This window comes from Drosophila simulans, chromosome 3R, assembly GCF_016746395.2.
Source record: "Drosophila simulans strain w501 chromosome 3R, Prin_Dsim_3.1, whole genome shotgun sequence".
NCBI lineage: Eukaryota > Metazoa > Arthropoda > Insecta > Diptera > Drosophilidae > Drosophila > Drosophila simulans.
The window spans coordinates 5,005,156-5,025,437 of NC_052523.2; the positions used below are offsets into that span (position 1 = coordinate 5,005,156).

General features: G+C 43.0%; 2 protein-coding genes across 2 annotated transcripts; one reads left to right on the forward strand and one right to left on the reverse strand.

Annotated features, from left to right (window-relative positions):
* Positions 1 to 4,045: 4,045 nt before the first annotated feature.
* LOC6727218 (nose resistant to fluoxetine protein 6) lies at positions 4,046 to 7,520 on the reverse strand. The gene is made up of 9 exons (XM_002102574.4): positions 6,542 to 7,520; positions 6,120 to 6,483; positions 5,990 to 6,063; positions 5,737 to 5,936; positions 5,565 to 5,677; positions 5,293 to 5,509; positions 5,062 to 5,234; positions 4,508 to 4,991; positions 4,046 to 4,443 (listed from the first exon to the last, which is right to left on the reverse strand). Exons 1-9 carry the CDS (start codon positions 6,825 to 6,827, stop codon positions 4,138 to 4,140), a joined length of 2,217 nt encoding a protein of 738 aa, XP_002102610.2. The 5' UTR covers positions 6,828 to 7,520; the 3' UTR covers positions 4,046 to 4,137.
* Positions 7,521 to 12,760: 5,240 nt separating this feature from the next.
* LOC6727219 (mycosubtilin synthase subunit C) lies at positions 12,761 to 20,120 on the forward strand. Its single transcript, XM_016176314.3, has 7 exons — positions 12,761 to 13,055; positions 16,953 to 18,076; positions 18,143 to 18,310; positions 18,369 to 19,140; positions 19,206 to 19,296; positions 19,359 to 19,534; positions 19,591 to 20,120. Exons 2-7 carry the CDS (start codon positions 16,969 to 16,971, stop codon positions 19,913 to 19,915), a joined length of 2,640 nt encoding a protein of 879 aa, XP_016033714.1. The 5' UTR covers positions 12,761 to 13,055; positions 16,953 to 16,968; the 3' UTR covers positions 19,916 to 20,120.
* The last annotated feature ends 162 nt before the right edge of the window (positions 20,121 to 20,282 follow it).

Genomic DNA, 20,282 nt, shown 5'->3' on the forward strand with positions numbered 1-20,282 from the left:
TCGAGATGATGGGTCCGCCCGTCTGTCCGTCCGTCCGTCTGTCTGTTGACCAAAATAGCAAAGCCCAATCAAATTGTGATGCAGGCGGAAAATTCTTAAAACGATATGCCGGCCTCGCTGGCGTATACGCAATAAATTTTCATATTTCTTATGCCGCTCGCTCTCTCTTATCCGAATTGCCCCCCAAGTTCGTTGGGCTGTGAGCGATATAATGGCTACGGATTTGGCCGCTACTTCTGGGGGGCTGGGCCACGCCCACGCGTGACTTCTCGATGCGGCGAATTTTATAAACAAGCTCCACTGAGCCGGGCTAATTCGACCTGGGTGCGTATTAAATATGTTTGCCATTAGGTTTGCGCGGCAATACGAACGGTAAACAAAAGTCCAAAAAGAGCGCCAACAGATGTTGCATTTATTTAATGAGCCGACGATGGGCGCGCTCTGTTGTGGGTGGTGGTATCAATGGGGTGTTGGAAATGTGTTCTTAAGCAAATAAAAACCCATATTTATACAACTTATTCGCCTATTTCTGGACTAGCAGCACTGGCGGCTGGGAACGTGAGCCTACAAAATGAGTTCAAAAATTCTGCGACATCGCCTGGGGGCTTTGAGTGGGGCTCAAGGTCACTGCGAAGGGAGCGGGAGTTCGGGGCGAGAAATTCAAGAAGCTCAGTTCGCCACACATTTCGAGTGCGGTTTCAAGTTCCCACTCGAAATTATCACGATCTTGATCATCGAAACCATAGCGATGAGCAAGATGAGGACGATCATGACTTGGCGGTTGCGTACGCGTTAATTTGTCAATGTTTATGTTTTGAAATCAATATTATCAGCAAAATAAACATTATTAATAACGATGCTTGAGTTGCGGTTCAGTAGATAGTCTGGGCTATTGGGAAAAACATACAGAACCATGGAAACGCGTATGCAAATGCCGGCGAGTCGTTTGTTTCCATTTATTCGATCAAAAATTAATGTGGCAGTCTATATTAACACAGAGGTGGGATTCTAAAGTACTCGAAATTTACCTAAGTACCTAAACTATAAATATTTTATATTTATGATGTATTAAGAATAACTCTTAATTAAAGGCAAGGCCTGCACAACAGATATTCGAGGCAGATAACCGGTTATCTGCTTGCATATGGGCCCAATTTACTTTTCAAATTATCAAGAGCATATGACTTTCATTCAATATCATTATCATCACCATAAACACTATAAACACCATAACACCATCACTTTGTTGACACACCACAGGTGGGAAAACTTACCACTTACCAGCGGCGGAAACTCAAGATCGCCGGGGAATATAGATCGGGAATGTGGAACTGGTGCGTCGGCCCCCGCGAAATGCCTGCGGTGGCAAGTGCATTAATTGCCGATGTCAAACTTCACGGCAACACTTAACGAAATACTTTTTTATGTTTTGCATGTAATTAAAAGCATTAACACGACGCCGCCGACAACCGCAGCCAGCTGACATCGGCGTTGACACTAATGGCAGCGGAGAAGTGCAGTCCGTTCGCTTGGAGAACCAGAGGCGTCACCCACAAAGACGATAATATATCGTATATATGCCGAGATGCAGCTGTCACCCCAGACGCGTAAGTTCTATTTTTCCAAAATTTCGAATCCGAAACTTTCTTTCGACGCGCAATGGGGCAAATGATCCGGCCAACCGCTCGACGTCAGGTTTTCCAAAAGACTAACAACGCGGTTTTCTAGCAAACAATTTTCATACGCCGTGTTTGCCGGCATGGCCAAAACAACTGCCAAAAGCTCTTTGCTGGAATCGGAAAAGCTCCCATTTCAAGCTAGCCGAGAGCTTTCCCGCCCGGCTTTCCCTTCGCCAATTCGTTTTGGCGCGAAAAGCACTCGACGGGGCTTTAGTGAATGGAGCACCAAAGCGCGCTGGCAATTGGACATTGTCCGGATCGGGGGAGTGCGTAGAATTACGGGGTAATCACTACCACCGAGGTCTATGACGCAACCTGAATGAAGTGCCCGTAAGTGCTGGCACAAGTGCAAGCACAAGCAACACAGGGTGCTCCTGGTTAGACTAGTTACATATATAACATATAAATAATTAAACATGTATCTTTCGTGGATAACTTCAACTAACATATAAGAAATAACCAACACTTTTATGTTTAAAAATGATTTTAGTACAAATAAATTAAATAATAAAGTAATAAATATTACTTATCAATAACTCACTATTAGTTGCTAATTATCGATACGGCGGTCAGCACTATAAATCCAGCGAGAGGAGAAGAAGCGAGCGAGTAGCGATGGGTTGATAATCAGGATTCTAGTTCGGTGATCATAAGCAGCTTACAGGAGAAAAACCAAAAAATTTAAAATATGTAAATATATATAAATTTATATATAAAAAAATTATATAAAAATAAATGCTTTTTTGCCCTTAGAAAGAGTCAATGCCTTGTGAGATGAACTACCCATCAATCCCATCGACAAAGGCCAACCCAAATCTTGAGCAAAGTTTATACTAATCCTTTTCAAAAAGTAAGAGAAATGAGCGTTGGATATAGAAGATATATGCATGGTAAAGTCCTATCTTTTTGTACAATAACCTTGTCATACAGAGACGCTACTTTACCCTCACCTTTCCAAATACCATTTCCACACAATCGCTAATTTAACGTTAAAAGGTCTTACGAAGCTCTCAATTAATGGGCTACCATAATTCAGAACAACTTTGTTAATAGTAAGTGGCTTTAAGTACCATAACTAATCGCAGCTATTTACCTACAATAAATCACTTATTCTTATCATTTAGAAGCAATGCACTTATGTTTTATTTCTTCGAACTAAAGAAAGGAGTCAATAAACAAATTGGTAAATAATTTAGATTCTTAATTTAATAAAATTGAAATTTGGACTAATCGATTTTTTCCTAGATCATTTTTAGATAACTTTTCAGTGTTATTTTTTTTTATAACATCAATTAAGCATAAACCGTATATTCTTTATGTATTTAATTTTATTTCACTAAGCACGCAAGTGTTAAGTGTACCATATAAAAGATTAGGGATAAGCTAAGGATTTTATTGGATTGAAACTGTTGCTTTGTGTGTTTATGACCTTCCCCACACACTTATAAATGTTAGTCTAACCAAAAAAGAGCTACTTTGAACATATGGTCAAGAAAACTTTGTATTCCATTGAATTACTATCTAATCGGATGGTCTACCGTTTCACGAAAACAATAAACGGAATTTCCTTCTTGATTCTGTTGAGCCGACTCAACATTAATTGTAGAAATGATCGACGGGCTTTTATCAGGGCAATAAGCAACCAAATGAGCAATCAAAATATTATTGCTCGTTGGGATTTCCCAAGCCCCAGACACTTGGCTCCTTCGGTTTTCGGAATTCAATCAGATATGCACTTGCAAGAGGCCTTTTGACTTTGGCTGCAGATAACCGAACACTTGGCTAAGAAACCTCTTCGTCTTTATTAATTCAAGTGAATATTGCTAATCGCCATTTATTAGTATAAATAGCAATCATCAAAGTTCAGTTAAAACCCACTCAAACGTGCTGAGACTCCGTGAGTCACGTTCTGATCAACTGACAAGGAGTCTTCATGCTCATAATGCGTGTTTTAGCAAGATCGATTGATTGATTCCTTGGATCCATTTATGGGTTAGGTTAAGAACACTACCTTCAAGTTAGGATATCTGTGGGGATCGACTAAAATCTGTGGGGAATGGGATTATCTAAAGTATATTCTATAAGAAGCAGTTTGTATAGGGTAGATCAATACTCATCGATCCCTGGACTTCACTTAAATGAGCTTAGTCACATAAAATATTTGTATATTTCCTTATATTATTATAATTTATATTATATTTTGTATAACAGCTTAGTTATGGAATTTTTTAAAATTTTTTTTATTTGCAATCTGTCTAGGTAGACAATATAAAAATGTTGCAGCGTTAAATAATTATATCACCGGATGGATATAGCTCCAGTGAGCTCATGACCTATATTTCGTTTGAAGATTTTCAAAACCAGCATTTTAATTAAAATAAACTTTTCATTGTTTTATTTTTAATACTACATGTAAGTATAAATAATATTCTATATTAATTTTGTTCGTTCAATTTGCCTAAGAAGTTTCGTTTCCTTCGCTAGTCTGCAGTTGAGTTTTGCTTTCTAGTGGAGGAGCTGTTGCCAATGTGCTGTCATTTGCAGGATCGATGGCAGAACTGGATTCTGGAGCTTGCTTTTCGAGGTCAACAGGTGATGGGATTTCCTCTTTAGATGCCTCAGCAGCCTGCACCTTAGGCTGGGAAGCTGGTCTTCGGTTCGGCAGGATCAGAGTCTCCAGACCGCCGCAAGGAGCTTCGATCAAAATGTACATGACATAAGCGAGGAGGACCGAGAACCCAAAGTCTTGCCAAAAACGGAGCATCTGTTGATGAAAATAGTAATTCACTGAAGCTGATAACTTTACAGGAAAGACGGATAAAACTCACAATGTCGTAGTTTGAGAAGTAGGTGTTCACCCTCGTGCGCCCACCATTAAGGTTCTGGATGAACAGATGGCCCATGTAGACGCAGAACGAGAGCTTGGACAGGGGCTGCCACAATGGTGATGTGAGGAAGGAGTTGGCCAATCCACCATATCCTTGCATGCAGGCAAAGACCACCCAACTCAGACCCAAAGGCCAGGCGATCCGGGAAAGCGATACGTAGAAGGCCTCATTAACGGAGGGAAGGGTTTTGGTCTTGCCCATTCCATAAGGATACATCGCAAAAATGCAGGTAAATAGAAGGGCCAAACAGGTGATCCAGCCAACCCAGACAGCAGGTCGATTTAGCTTGATCGTCTTTCCACGGATCGTATGCAGGAAGTAACCAAACAGGAAACCAACTAACCAACCGGAAGCCCGGTTGTGGGTATAGTGATCGAGGTCTTCAGAGTAATCATCTGGTCCGCCACCACCACCGCCGCTGACCCTAAATGTTTGTAGTCAAGGTTAATAATAGTTATACTAAAATCTGCTCCAATGCTAAAGTTAATACTTACAAAGAGTAATTGTTAATCACTATAATGCTGAATAAGTAGGCAGCGAGACCCAACAAAAGCAGCAGAACGACTGCCGCTCCTTTCTTGCCCCACTTGTACACAATAATCAGGAGGATGGGTGAAATGATATACAGTTGCATATCGATGGCCAGGTACCATGTTTGAGCCAGACACTGATAGAATCGAAGGAATAGTTATCACAGTGCTACCATACAGCGAATGCGGACTTACCTCGGAATCGGTGGCGTAGTTCTGAATGTAGAGCAGGGTCCAATACCAGTTACCTTCGCACCTATCGTAGCTATCAAAGTTCCAGTTGCCGTACAGCGGACCGTCGCCCAAATGGGGCAGTAACTTCCAGTAGAGCAATATTGATACTGCCACGATGGGCGTTAGGCGAAGATAGCGATGGAGGTACATCAGTGGAATATTCAGCTTTCCCTTGGCCCTATAATTATGCTAGACTGTGAAAAGGACGGGCATAAATTGGAAAGGAGACTTACTTTTCCATCGAACGCAAGGCCACCATCGCAACCAGGAGTCCGCTTATGAAGAAAAATGAGTCCACTGCAAAAACGCCCTCCTGAATTACTTCTTTAAACGGTGTCTTGGCCCACTAAGGAATGACTAATGTTAGCAATCTAATCGCGATTAAAAGGCTTTCTCGCTACCCACAGTGTACACGTCGTAAAGGTTGATGTTCGGCGATGTGATGGCAATGATATAGTCGTGACCGAAGCACACCCAGATCAAGGACATTCCTCGCAATCCATGGAGGCACTCAATCACATTGGGGTTGGGTTTGGTGGTGATGCGGAATAGCGATCGTGAGTTAGCACGTGCAGAGAAAACCTTCAGAACAGCAGGCAGTTTATCTGCAAATATGGGTATTAAAACTTATTCTGCCAAATAAGTGCAGTCTATTTACTTTGATCCTCACACAGGAAGTAGTCGTAAAATGTGGAAATAATCACTGCGGCTCCGAACACGGATAAAATAACGCTGTAAATTAGGATTGTAGTTTAAGTAAGTAAAAGCAAAGTAAAATTAAATCTTACATTGCGGCAATGGCACCTCCATCGTAGGCATCACGCTCGGAAGTCTTGCAGGAGTTTTCACTGACCAAATTCTGGTTGGCATTGAGTTCCAAGCCAACCAATTGCTTCAGGACTCGTCGCAGAAGTGTGTCCATATTGGTGGCCGAGCAGGAAGCGGGAAAACAAACCGCCGTCTGGACATTCAACATCCTGCCAACGTTTCCCAGCAGTTGCTGCAGCGGCAGACTGGCCAGGCAGTACTTTCCCAGGATAGTCGAGCCCGATACCGCGGACTGTTCGATGCCAATGCACTCGTCGTAGTGACCCAGATCCTTGAGATGTCCCTCCAGGATGCCAGCCGGTATAGATCCCCAGGCGTCAATCACTGCGCAGAAAGCCCTTAATACCTCTGTTCACCCACTTTTCGACTGCCCTCCACTTACTTCTGTAGGCCCAAAGGCTGCCACTGGTCAATCCGGCGGTGAGCTGAGCAAAGTCCGCATAGCACTGAAGATCTGAGACTGTGGGAAGTCGTCCTTCGGGCACCAAGTCATCCAAAGTAACATTTTTGTAATGACCAAAAATCTGCTCCGACAAATGACGAACTTTGTTCAGACGCTGGTAGTCCTGTGCATCTAGTTCGATGCCTGGATTTATTTCCGGGCCAAAACCAAGGGCACTGGTTACGCCCAGGCCAAGAATAAGTGTTATTACTGAGACTTTGCCCATCTCTGTGGACGTTCAACTACCGAATAATTGGCATCCGGACTAGAGCAACCCTTTTTATAAGCGATGTCTGGTGCTGGTCTGCGATAAGGATTAGTAATATATGGGCACTTTTGATTAGCCCATTTTTTGTACGTTAACGTGACTGTGCAACATCGGAAATGGCTTCCAATATAATCAGGTATTTTATAATTTTGATTAACATCATTCAAGAATGTTTTGTTTTTGCATATTATGGGGGTCGAAGTGCGATTATCTTATCGATGGCTAACGATTCGGCCGACAAAGTATTCCATCTGCATACATCTGAAGTAAACAACAACCGTATCGTTTTAAACATGCAAATTTATAATTCAAGATTATAATACGAATATTTCCGATCGCTGCTGGGGAACAGTAGATACATATTGGGATATGAGGTGCTAAGGGGTTTCACGGCCTTGTCCTTGCCCAATCGGTTTCCAAAATCAACCATTGCCTGGCATAAAAACTCTGCAAATCACTTTCTTATCAAACATTGCCAGTAATTCAAACACGCGTGTGCCTGATCGCTAGATTTCTAGTTGACATTTATTACTTATTGATTAAGTAGGTGAGATCAGTTCATAAAGTTGATTGCGATTATATGCTAAGTATCCGATCCACATACATAATTGGTTAGTTGCCATTTCATGAAATTCAATAGACTTGATCAGCTGCAACATATAGTAAGTTAAACTAGAAACTCAATTTTTGAAACATAACCGATTTAGTTCGTGCATATACGATCCTGCTTCTACCAAGCCAAATTCACGGTGGTTAGTGGCCTCATAAACCTGATAAGCATGTCTGTTACATTAGCTGTAGCTTTATCAGTCGCCTCAAACTATTAAAGTATTCCTTTCTTAAGAGTCACGGGTGCATTTGATATTTAGATCAAGGGTCGGAGCTCTCCTTTCTGGAAATAGTTCGACGTCTTGATTTGGTTCCATGCAAAGTGTACATAACTACCGACTTTGACTATATCCTTGGACAATCAATCATTGAATATTTCGCACCCGGACTAAAGCGATCTTTTAAATAAGCGAATTCTCGTCAAATACTTAGGATAAGGATTAGTAATACGAATACAGGGAATTTATATTTCCCACTGTCTAACAGTAAAATGAATATGCAATCCACAAAAGGAATTCGTTCTTTAAAAATACCGAAAGTAGTCCTAACAGAAAAATATTTTGAATATTTGGCATGGCTTCTTCTTTGTATTATTGCAAAATAATTATTTATTTTATATGATTATTAAGTATTTATAACATTAATCTGCATGATAATCATAAACCTTAAGTTGTAAATGTTCCTAGGATTTTAATGTTAATACGGACGGAAAGACGTGTAGTGCGGTGTGAATATTTTGATAACGTTCATTATTATTTTATTGGGCCGGAAACGCATCCTATTACCTGCTGCATACTTTTCAACGAGTCTAATATATGTGCATACTTTTACTACTCAAGTAACGACTATGGAAGTACTGTAAATCACTTTCTTATCTATCGAAGTCTGGTAATTCAAAAACGCCTGTGCCAGTTCGAATCGGTTCTCAGGTGCTTTTTATTAGTTTTTGATTAAGTAGATGCAATCAGTGCGGAAAGTTGATAGCGAGTATATCTTAATAATCCGATCTTTCCAATTAGTTAATTAACATAAGTCTGGTTTTGAGTGAAACTTGATAGACTTGAATAGTGATCAGCTGGTGTGGCTGCAACTTGTCACCATTAATATATGGTGTGGTAAATCAGGCATGCATCTTTAATGGTAGTGTAATTAATCTCATAATTCCAATTGAACACATTTTTATACTCGTAACTGGTAGATTAAAAATTATGTAACAGATAGGATAGAGGATTTCCGTTACTATGAAGTATAAATATTCTTGCGCAGGATCACTTGGATATGTCCGTATTTCGGTTCGTCTGTTTGTCCGCATGAACATACAGATATCAGGAACATGGATCGTTAAAGAGTTAAGAAGTTAGAGATGTCGATGGTTTCAAACAACGCTCACACTATTAAAAAAAGTTAGATTTTTTTTCATTAAATAATTTATTATCCCATGATATCAATCCGTCAGTAAACAAGTCGTCTAGTGATATTGACTAAGAAAAGCTTGCTTTTATTATTACAAAATACGAAATTAAAAACGTAACTACTTTTGCCTTAAAGGAATTTCTTACGATTTACCAATTTTTGTTGTATTTTTTAACGGCATAGATATTCCAAGATCGCTTTGTAAGGGTAGAGGCTATAAAAGTCATTGAACTGAACTTTGCAAGCTACTTGGTAAGTTTATAACCGATACTACTCTTATTGCTTGTTAAATCTATAAATAAAATTTCCCATAAGTTTCTGCGATTTGATTTTGAGAAAGATTTATCAATATACTGTGCAATTCTGTGCAACAATCGAATCCTCTAAAATAACTGAATACCTGAAAGGAGAACTCAGAAGGGACGCCTAGTATGGCCACGATCAATTGAAGTGCTTAACAAATACCGATTAAGATTGAGTACGGCACGAGTAATAATCTTGGAAATATTGCTGGGCTTTAAAGTTTTCAGGTGTTTTCTAGCTCATAAAGAAACTTGATTATTTTTACAATCGCCTTATTTACATTTTGCGACATTTGCAAATTAGCATCTAACATGACCAGTGGCCCGTCTCCGCCACCACGCCTATCCATTAACATCACTCTCCGGTGGTGGATACAAATATATATGGCTGGGTCAAGTGGTTTCGGCCTGCAGCTCTAATGATAGTTTAATTGGCCGCATAATTCAATTAGAATTGGCCCAGCTGTCCAACTGATGGAGGTGCTCCACACTTCCGTAAGTGCAGGGACCAGATTCTTTGCAAATAATCGCATGGTACTCCACACGTTTGCGATTAAGATGGTTATGGTTTCCCATTTGATACGCCTGTTGACAAAAAGCGTCGCTGTCATTGTCATGTCCAACACGACGTATGCGTAATAAGGCGAACCTAATCTGAAAAGGCCAAATCACAGTCGCTGATCACAACAACATCAAAAGAATCGATCAGCCAAATGCGAAAGCCGTCGTCGAATTGTTCGATTTGATAGCCGTCGGCTGTTCTTAACAGTAAATTGTCTCGACTTGTCGAGTTGTTTAGGGAAATACTTGTCGGGGCGAAACAAGTTCGACTGCCCCCTGTAAATGTGCACAGAAAGAAACTCAAATTTTAAATTTAATGTATATTTTCATAGCCGAAACACTTAGAGTAAAAGAGTATATAACATTCGCTGTCATGTATGTAAGCCCATTCGTCGGCTTATCTCATTTAAAAGCTAGAATGTTGAGATGAAACATGCAGATTCTAGTAGTCACTAGTCTACAAAAACGGACCATTCATAATTATGTATGAGGAATGGAAAGATATTAAGTATTTGAAGTAGTTTCATATCTTTTATGGACATTCGAGCCTTAATCAACGCTACTATTTAAACGGTTACCCTTTCACAATGTCGATCAAATTAATTCTTCAGATACAAACAAATACTCAAAAGCGTACGTTTCTGGGTTTCTGGGATTTTTTTTGCCGTGCAAAACAGCGTCACAAGTGTGCCTTAAAAAGCAAACAACGCGCGAATCAACAAAAACAAATGAGAACATTGTTACCGACATGCAATGCGATTCGTAGAATCGCGCAACCGACATCGCGGATGCGTCACACTTTCTTTTTGGGGAAGTCCGGATGCGGGAGATCGAGCGAATCAGCCCAGGTCAGCCGACTACTAGCCGGTTCCAAAGATGCCTCCTCATGGTCGCTGACGTTTCGGTCTGGAAACGTGACTCGGGCGCGAAGTGAGCACCGCTGAGATGTGAATCTTTGCATCTACCAGATACAAACTGATATCTCGCAGATGTATATAAATGGGAGAGCAGAGAGTTCATTTAAATGGCCTGGGACACACCTTCTTTTTGGCTAACTTTCATGGAAATCAATTAGCTTTGGGTTGATCAGTTGATTACAAGTTCTGGTAGATCACTTTATCAGCAGCCGACTGGTGACATAACATTTCGGCAGTGATTCACGTACCTAAAAGCTGATATTAAGCCAGTTTATGGTTGTGGCCCAATTCTCGTGTGAATCCTTCTTATTTCCGTCCAGCAAAAGTCCCCCAAACGCATTTATTATGCTCAGCACGCCTTTCAGTCGCTTAAAATGCAGAATTCCAAATTAGCAGAGCAATTGAACGAAGGAAGTGAGTACTTTTTATTAAAAGCTTAGAATAGGAAAATCCGCAATTTTTATGGTCAATCAACAGTGAATGCAACAAGCGTTGAAGTTGTTCAATTGCCGACAATTATTTTTATGAAAGCAACTTATTTTATTAACGCTTTTAATGATTTACTTGTTCGAATAAAAATAAAATTTAATTGATTACAAATCTCCTGACTATTACATAGATTGTTATTACTATTAATAATTATTTGCGTTTGCAATGAAAAATCAGTTCTTTATTCTTGAACTGTCATATTTCTTCTATTAAAATCAAATTGATACAAATGCAAATGATAATGATGGCAATCGACAGCTCCAAATTGTTAGCCCGCATCGCAATTTGGTTTTACTGGCGTTGATTCTTGCTCGGAACACTCATGATTCGCTAATTAAAACTCGATTAATTGGATCGAACATTAGTTTTTGATTGTGCCAGGGCTTTCTTTAAGTATTAAATCAATCAACTGATTAACCTTGGCACTGCAAACAATGATCAACTTCAGACTTTCCAACAAAGTAGTTATGAAGTCCAATTGATTCCGACCGTGCACCAAGTTCGACTGCATTCGAATTCAGTAGATACATAGTTATTGAGTAATGATTGCACTAAAAGTCAGGGGACAGGCGCCTCAGCTGCAAATTTTCACACTGACTCCGTAATGGGAAGCACTACATGACGGCTGGCATATGTTAGCAAGTGCAATCCCTCTCACAAACCCGCTGATATGTATGAGCACCGATCTGCCCAACTGACAACTACAAATTGCAGCGACTGCGATCCTCGATCGATTTGAAATTCCAATTTTAATGCGATTCTACTTTCGCACGACTACTAACAACATACTACTAACAATTGCGAAGTTAAAGCCAATAGCCACTATTCTTGGCCATAAATTCGAGCATTTTTAGAAGCTATACGCTTTAAAAGCTTTTAAATTCTAATACCAGTTGATGTAAAAATATAAAAGTACGATTAGTACGGAAATAATAAACGCAGTGCACTTAAATCTTACATTTGCTTTAGAATTTTAGATATTTACATACCTTTACAAGCCTAATCAAATCAATAATATGTATTCCGAATTGTATTATTATAAGAGGTATAAAAAATAAGAGGCTGAGGTGACATTTCTTACCCATCAGGCGAATATCATTTAATTAATATTACTATACTCCTGCTTAATCAAAATATGCATTTCTTCTACCCGAAACAAGGACATCATCTTTCCACCTGTGCGTAACCAGTGGCCATCTCACCTTCCTCAATCCGCGGTGAGCTGTGTGTCACTCGAGGGATTTCCAAATGGTCTGGTTGGCAGAAAAGTAGTAATCAAATTATGCGCTTCGCCTGCCAATTAGTGAGTGCGGGGACGGCGGGGAATTTCATTTCATTCCATTTCATTTCCTACGTCACCGCTCGGCGGTCCGCTGAAAATGGCGAGCCAGGCAAAGCGGTACCAATTCTAATCCGGCGTCCACACACTGGGCGCCCGCATATGGGTATGTGTGGTATGCTGCGAGCGGTAATTGCAGGGGCTGTAAGAGCAGGAACTGGTTTTTTTTTCAGTCATTCTTCGCCAGCCGACTGCGACTGCGCTGCCGGCGGCGACCGAGGCAGCGGCGGATCGGTCGGATATATAAGATAGTCGGGGGCTGGGATTCTGATTAGTCTGCGAGCGCCGTTTACAAGTACATAGCACGTTGAGTTTCCCCGAGTGCGTTGCAAGTTTTTTGGGTGCCCCCCGAAATCAAAGTGAAACGCTAAGTGAAGTGACCAGAAAAGGAAGTTCGAAGCTGGTAGACTCACTCTCATACTTGATACTTGAAAATAAAGAAGAATCGAATTTAAGAAAAACGTGCTCAGTGTGAAACGGCCACAGATAAACATTTGAAAAAGGAAATCAAGAACCTGTTCAAATAATCAAGTGTCAGAATTTGTTATTACCCACGGTACGTATACGTGATTATCAAGTATTTATTTAGATTCGACAAACTCGCTTTCCCGAAATTAATGTGCAAATTGACTTGACATGCATGCTGAGGAGCAGTTAACAAAATAATTCTCGCGTTATTTAATGGCCGAATTAAGTTCCTTCGTATATTACGAAACTTATTTCACATCCGACAGAAATTACATAAAATTCATTAAGCCGAGAATATTACAAAAAAGCAGAACGACGATAAATGTAATTAGTTTCAACCATAAATTAATGGAAACAACAAAGTGTTTTCACCTCGCCTCACTCGACGGCGACATTTTTGTGGGCTAAGGTTTTCGTTGTCACAATGGCCATACAATTGTGACTTAAAGGAACTCCTAGAATCTTTGTTAGTTCCAAACTAAAGCTTTTTAGGTATCAGGAGTTCTAATACTCTGATTTGAAAGGCGCGATTAGAAGACCAGTTTTTCTAACGAAATCAGTTGGCGGAAGTAAACGAGTTCTAAACTCAAGAAGGAAACTGGATTCGCATAACGGCTCGTTCCTTGGGAATGCACTCCAATTGCAAAAGGCAACCAGAATTCGAGGCGTGGCGAGGTCAGAAAAGGCATTACACGAGTTCAGTGATTAACGATGCTCTTAAACTCGGACTTAAGCCCTTCTTTTCTCAGAATCCCCAATTGTTTTCTCAGCGTTTAGCACCTGACTACTTTGCCAATTACTTGGAGTTTTAGACAAACTACCATCGACATACTTATGGCTAGCATAAGTAACCAGCAAATGACATTTAATTTGTATTGGAGTGCTTAGCAAAACGCTTGTTATTAAGAGCGGCCAACGCGGCGTATACTTATTGACGGTAGCCAGCAGTGATGGATTTATAATTGCAATTGAGTCATTGGCCAAAGCGATCGGCTATTAATTATGTTAAGTATGTGCTAAACGAGTGTCGCATATCGTTTACAAGTGCTTTTTATGGTGCACAATTTGCATTCGCCGACTTGAACTTGGCACGTTAATGAGCACGCCAACTGATTCCCCCATTGACGTAAGACTCTTGGCCGAGATCGTTAGTCTTGACCGTTTGCTGGTCTTGAGCGCGGTTTTGTTCTTTACCACATACTCGTACAATGCGAGCGCTTGTCATCCAATTGACTCACAATCGGAAATACTGCGGAAAACGACAGCGGCGGTGGGGAAAACAGAGAAAAAACCCCAGCTCAGACAAAAAACAGATCACACTCACCGGGACGAACCCCACAGCCGTGCAGATGCAATGGTGGGGCCCCCAGCACTGCTTAAATTAGACGCTTTTTACTCAATTAGGCAAATCAGTGGCGGCAGAGAAAAGACATAATAATACATTCAATCAATGAGCAGAAGTGGACTTCAGCATAGAGCCGCCCTGTTGTGTTTTGATTCGGCCGCCTCCCACGGCGGTTCGACAAATTAATTAGCCACACTCTACGGAATTGCCACCAGCGGAAACATTTGCGATGCTAGATAAACCACGCGACCTTAGGCAATGTTGTTGATCCGCCAAGTGCAATAGCCACCGGAGCCACTGGCAAACGGTCTTTCAACCCGGCCAATAATTATGTAAATTACAGATTACATGGCAGGCTGATAATTATGGAACGATTTTCCAAAAGCGTTAGAACCTCCAAGCCAACTGAAAACGATCTAACGCAAATGCAACCTTGGTCGGAAAATTATTAGCAGCACTCGTCGCACTGCGGCGGTCTTAAATGCTTTTCGATCGCGCTGCTGCTAGTTTTTAATGCTGGCTGTTTGGATTGTTTTCGTTGATTTAATGGCAACAGGGGCAAATGTAATAACACAATAATACAGCCACATGGATTTCACCTCATCAACAGAAGCAGCGAAGGTGAACAGAACAGAAGTCGCTGGATGCATTTAATCGATGATGTGAAATGCCAAGAACCAAAGGGGCTCAAGAATGCACTCGAGTGGCGGGACCAAAACAATGGACTGCGTCAGCATTGTATGCAGATAGTATAGTACTATATGCACATATATGCTCAAATAAATATATATGTAGTATATATGTATAGTGGGCAAACATAGTGCAGGTTGTGTATGCAAGTGAACAAACTAATTGGACTCACACGGCGCATACGTAATGGGCGCTTGGGAAATGATTTCAGCCTAGCCTTGAATTCGTTACGTATACGCCCCGTAAACCGTTGTAAATTGCTTGGCTGCCAAAAAAATGTATGCCAGTCGAGAATCAGAACCAAGCAAGTCCGAAAACCAGACCCAGAAGCCAGGCGGCGCATTTTCAGCTCAAAAGTTGCGCAATTGAAGTATAACTTGTTTCGAGCTCCCCAGCCGCGATGGTTACAACAAGCTAGCACGACCATCTCCACGTCGACATCCACCCTTCACTTCCACTTCCACACCATTTCCTCCTCGGCTGGAGAAGAAGCGGAAGCAAATAAATAATTCATAGCGCACTGCCCCAAGAAGCTTCCTGACCACCTTGCCTTTCCCAGCGGCAACGCCCGCTCCACTGCTCCACTTCCCCGATCGAAGTCACTTAACGAGGCCTCAAATCTAATGAAATCAAATTTTCAAACCAAATCAGAGATTAACATTTGCTAAGGCCAGGGGTACGGCACGGGTAATTGTCGTTCTTGGGCCTCCAGACGGCAGCTTGTCTTCATGTTTTGGATTAGAGCGCTTGACATTGGAGCCGGGCAGAATCAGATACAGGTAGTAGACCAGAAGTGGTCGGCGCAATGACATTTTAGCTGGGTTTTATGACACGCCAATGGAACTTAACGAGCATGAGCAGCACAAAGACCTCCACCAATCTTCGCCAGCGTTTTATGGCGTCACGTAAAATGGGACAGCGACTGGTGCCTCCGGCAATTGGCTAGCTCCATGCAATTAACGAGTTAGCATGCCGCATTCCGAGCGCTTGTTTAGGCTTTTGGCCAAGTCCAACGACCGAGGTACAACAGTTGATCCGGGCTAACTCCTTCAAGATGAGGCATTTCATGGGGAGCTAGGTTATTCAAACTCAAAATTCGAACATTTATTTTATTTTTAAGGCACATTTTTTAGGAATAAATACCTGGCAATGTAAACGTGGATTTTCAAAGCCGGAACACATCTCAATTCATAGTATAAGCCCACATAGATTAAACTGACCGTAATTAGTAACGACAAGCAGGTGGCTATGCTAATGCATTAAGTAATATTTACTAAAGTGAAGGAGCTCTCTAGTCTCCTATTAGACAAACCTGTAATGAAAGTATGACTGATAGGTTAGGGAAAAATATGGTGCTAAGCGGATAGATAAAAATGTCGCCATAATTTAAAATAACATGTGCCCGTTGCTAAGCATTTAGTCGCAAAGAAGAATAACTAACTTAACTATTACTGAAAACAAAATGAGCCTTTTATTAAATATAGTCTTTGTACTCCACGCCATTTAGCAGAGAAATAATAATTCCAACTATTCCCTTAAGGCTATTCTTAAGTAATGATATAAGTAAAAACATTAATAAAGTCGTATTACCCTGAAACCCTTAATTATCAAGTCATTAACATGGAATATCGAATTCCAGCTTACTTGAACTTGCAATCTCTGCAGCTTAAGAGGCAGCAATTTAATTGAATAAATAAAGCTCACCAGAAGCCATCCGTTTAAGCCAGCTCCCATATTCATACTCATTCATTATAATAGTTTATTGTGCGAGCGCTCCATTAACACGAAGTGTTATAAATATGCATGTATGAATGAATTTAATTGCTGCCGCAAGGCATTAACCTGCATTGCATAATACAAGCTGGGAATGATGATGTAACCTAGAGATTCTCCGACTAAGATCCTAAGCCCAAAGCTGCCTAAATACAACTAACAAAGTATTCCCCACAGTTAAAATATCTTCAAGATGGGTTCGCTGCCACAATTGTCGATCGTCAAGGGTCTGCAGCAAGACTTCGTGCCGAGAGCTCTGCACCGCATCTTCGAGGAGCAGCAGCTGCGGCACGCCGACAAGGTGGCTCTGATCTATCAGCCCAGCACTCCGGGCCAGGGAATGGCGCCCAGTCAGAGCAGCTATCGCCAGATGAACGAGCGGGCGAACCGGGCAGCCCGCCTCCTGGTGGCCGAGACCCACGGCCGCTTCCTGCAGCCGAACAGCGATGGTGACTTCATCGTGGCTGTGTGCATGCAGCCGTCGGAGGGCCTGGTCACCACACTGCTGGCCATCTGGAAGGCTGGCGGCGCGTATCTGCCCATCGATCCCAGCTTCCCGGCGAACCGCATACACCACATACTGTTGGAGGCGAAACCCACCTTGGTGATTCGCGACGATGACATCGACGCCGGCCGTTTCCAGGGATCTCCAACGCTTTCCACCACCGAACTTTATGCCAAATCCCTCCAGCTGGCTGGCTCCAATCTGCTCTCAGAGGAGATGCTGCGCGGTGGCAACGACCACATCGCCATCGTGCTCTACACCTCGGGCAGCACGGGTGTGCCCAAGGGAGTGCGTCTGCCGCACGAGAGCATCCTCAATCGGCTCCAGTGGCAGTGGGCCACCTTTCCGTATACCGCCAACGAGGCGGTGAGCGTTTTCAAGACGGCCTTAACGTTCGTGGACTCGATCGCCGAGCTCTGGGGTCCGTTGATGTGTGGCCTGGCCATTCTGGTGGTGCCCAAGGCAGTGACCAAGGATCCCCAGCGATTGGTGACCCTGCTGGAGCGTTATAAGATCAGGCGTCTCGTACTGGTGCCCACTCTCCTCCGCTCGCTGCTCATGTATCTGAAGATGGAGGGAGGTGGAGCTGCCCAGAAACTGCTGTACAATCTTCAGATTTGGGTCTGCTCCGGAGAACCCCTTTCCGTTTCCCTGGCCAGCAGCTTCTTCGACTACTTCGACGAGGGCGTGCACCGGCTGTACAACTTTTACGGATCCACGGAGGTATTGGGTGATGTCACCTACTTTGCCTGCGAGAGCAAGAAGCAACTGAGTTTGTACGATAATGTGCCCATAGGTGAGCCTTAATCTCGGGTTCCTCATTTTCCATGTCGTGTATAACCCGTGATCTCTTATCCCGAAGGCATTCCTCTGTCGAATACCGTGGTCTATTTGCTGGATGCCGACTATCGTCCAGTGAAGAACGGCGAGATTGGTGAGATCTTTGCTTCGGGTCTCAACTTGGCCGCTGGTTATGTCAACGGACGTGATCCGGAGAGGTTCTTGGAGAATCCTCTGGCTGTGGAGAAGAGTAAGTAATGCATCTGATATCATCTGAGTTATTACCTAATCCGACTTTGCCTCTCCAGAATACGCCCGGTTGTACCGCACAGGAGACTACGGATCCCTGAAGAACGGCAGCATCATGTACGAGGGACGAACCGACTCCCAGGTGAAAATCCGTGGACATCGCGTGGATCTGTCCGAGGTGGAGAAGAACGTGGCCGAGCTACCGCTGGTGGATAAGGCCATTGTTCTGTGCTACCATGCTGGTCAGGTCGATCAGGCTATCCTGGCCTTCGTCAAGCTGCGCGATGATGCCCCCATGGTCACCGAGATGCAAATGGAGGCCCGTCTTAAGGATAAACTAGCCGACTACATGACACCGCAGGTGGTCATCCTGGAGCATGTTCCATTGCTGGTGAACGGCAAGGTGGATCGCCAGGCACTGCTCAAGTCCTATGAGACGGCCAACAACAACGAAGGTGACTCCAGCATTGTCCTGGACTTTGACTACTCGCAGGTTCCTGAGGATCTAAAGCTAACGGCTCGGGATCTCTTCGAGACAGTGGGCGGCGTGATTGGACGCTCCACCAGAGCAACCCTCGCTCCGCACAGTAACTTCTACGAGTTGGGCGGCAACTCGCTGAACTCCATTTTTACAGTGACTTTGCTGCGTGAGAAGGGCTACAACATCGGCATTTCCGAGTTCATTGCCGCCAAGAATCTGGGCGAGATTATCGAGAAGATGGCGGCCAACCATGACGCAGTGCAGCTGGAGGAGGAATCCTTGAATGCTTGTCCGCATTTGAAGATGGAGGCGGTGCCGCTACGCCTGGAGCACCGCCAGGAAGTCATCGAGTGAGTACATACTAGCCGGAACTCGACCGGAAGTGGAATTACTAATTGTGTGACACCCGTTTCAGCATCATTGTGGCTAGCTTCTATAACAAGGCCGACCTGGAGCAGTGGCTCAAGCCCGGAGTTTTGAGAACCGACTATAGCGATATTCTGAACGTGAGTAACTAAATCTTACTATTCCAGCTGACTTCATAATTTCCTTTATTATAACTCCGTAGGATATCTGGAATGTGCTGGTGGAGCGGGAGCTAAGTTTCGTGGTCTACGATACCAACACGGATCGCATTATTGGCACAGCGTTGAACTTTGATGCACGGAACGAGCCCGAGGTGGACATCAAATCCAAGCTGCTCATTGTCTTCGAGTTCCTGGAGTTTTGCGAGGGTCCCATCAGGTAAGTTATAAATCCTTCCCGCCATGCGCCGTGTGCTCACTTGGAGCCTTCAACAGGGATAACTACCTGCCCAAGGGGCTCAACCAAATCCTGCACTCGTTCATGATGGGCACCGCCGAGAAGCTGAATCCCCGCGAGAACATCGCCTGCATGCACTTCATGGAGCATGAGGTGCTGCGGGTGGCCCGCGAGAAGCAGTTCGCCGGCATCTTCACCACCAACACCAGTCCGCTGACGCAGCAGCTGGCGGATGTCTACCACTACAAGACGCTCCTCAACTTCCAGGTGAACGAGTACGTGCACTCAGACGGCAGCCGTCCATTCGGCGATGCACCGGACGAGCAGCGCGCCATTGTCCACTGGAAGGAGGTGGCCAAGTAGGACGACCACCAGGTGGACGTGTCCCCAAACCAGATCTGCAGCGAATTTATCCCGCACCACGTATTATATAGTTAACTAGCATAGCCTACCACCTAGTATTAGCCCTAGGCATAGTGTAACTTAGCGAGAAGTTTCGTAAGTTTGTGTTGACTAGTTGTAAGCCTTTGATTTCCAGACAATTAAATACACAACAATCAATAATTAACCACAAAGTGGTTTGATTGCACTGACGCTCTCTTGACCGTGGGCAAGGCACTTTCCAAAATTCCAACCCAGCGGAATTTCAAATCGTAGCTTATTCACGTAGAATGTACAATCTTATACATTGTATAAGAGGAGTTGTTTTCCCAATGGTTATTGGTATTAC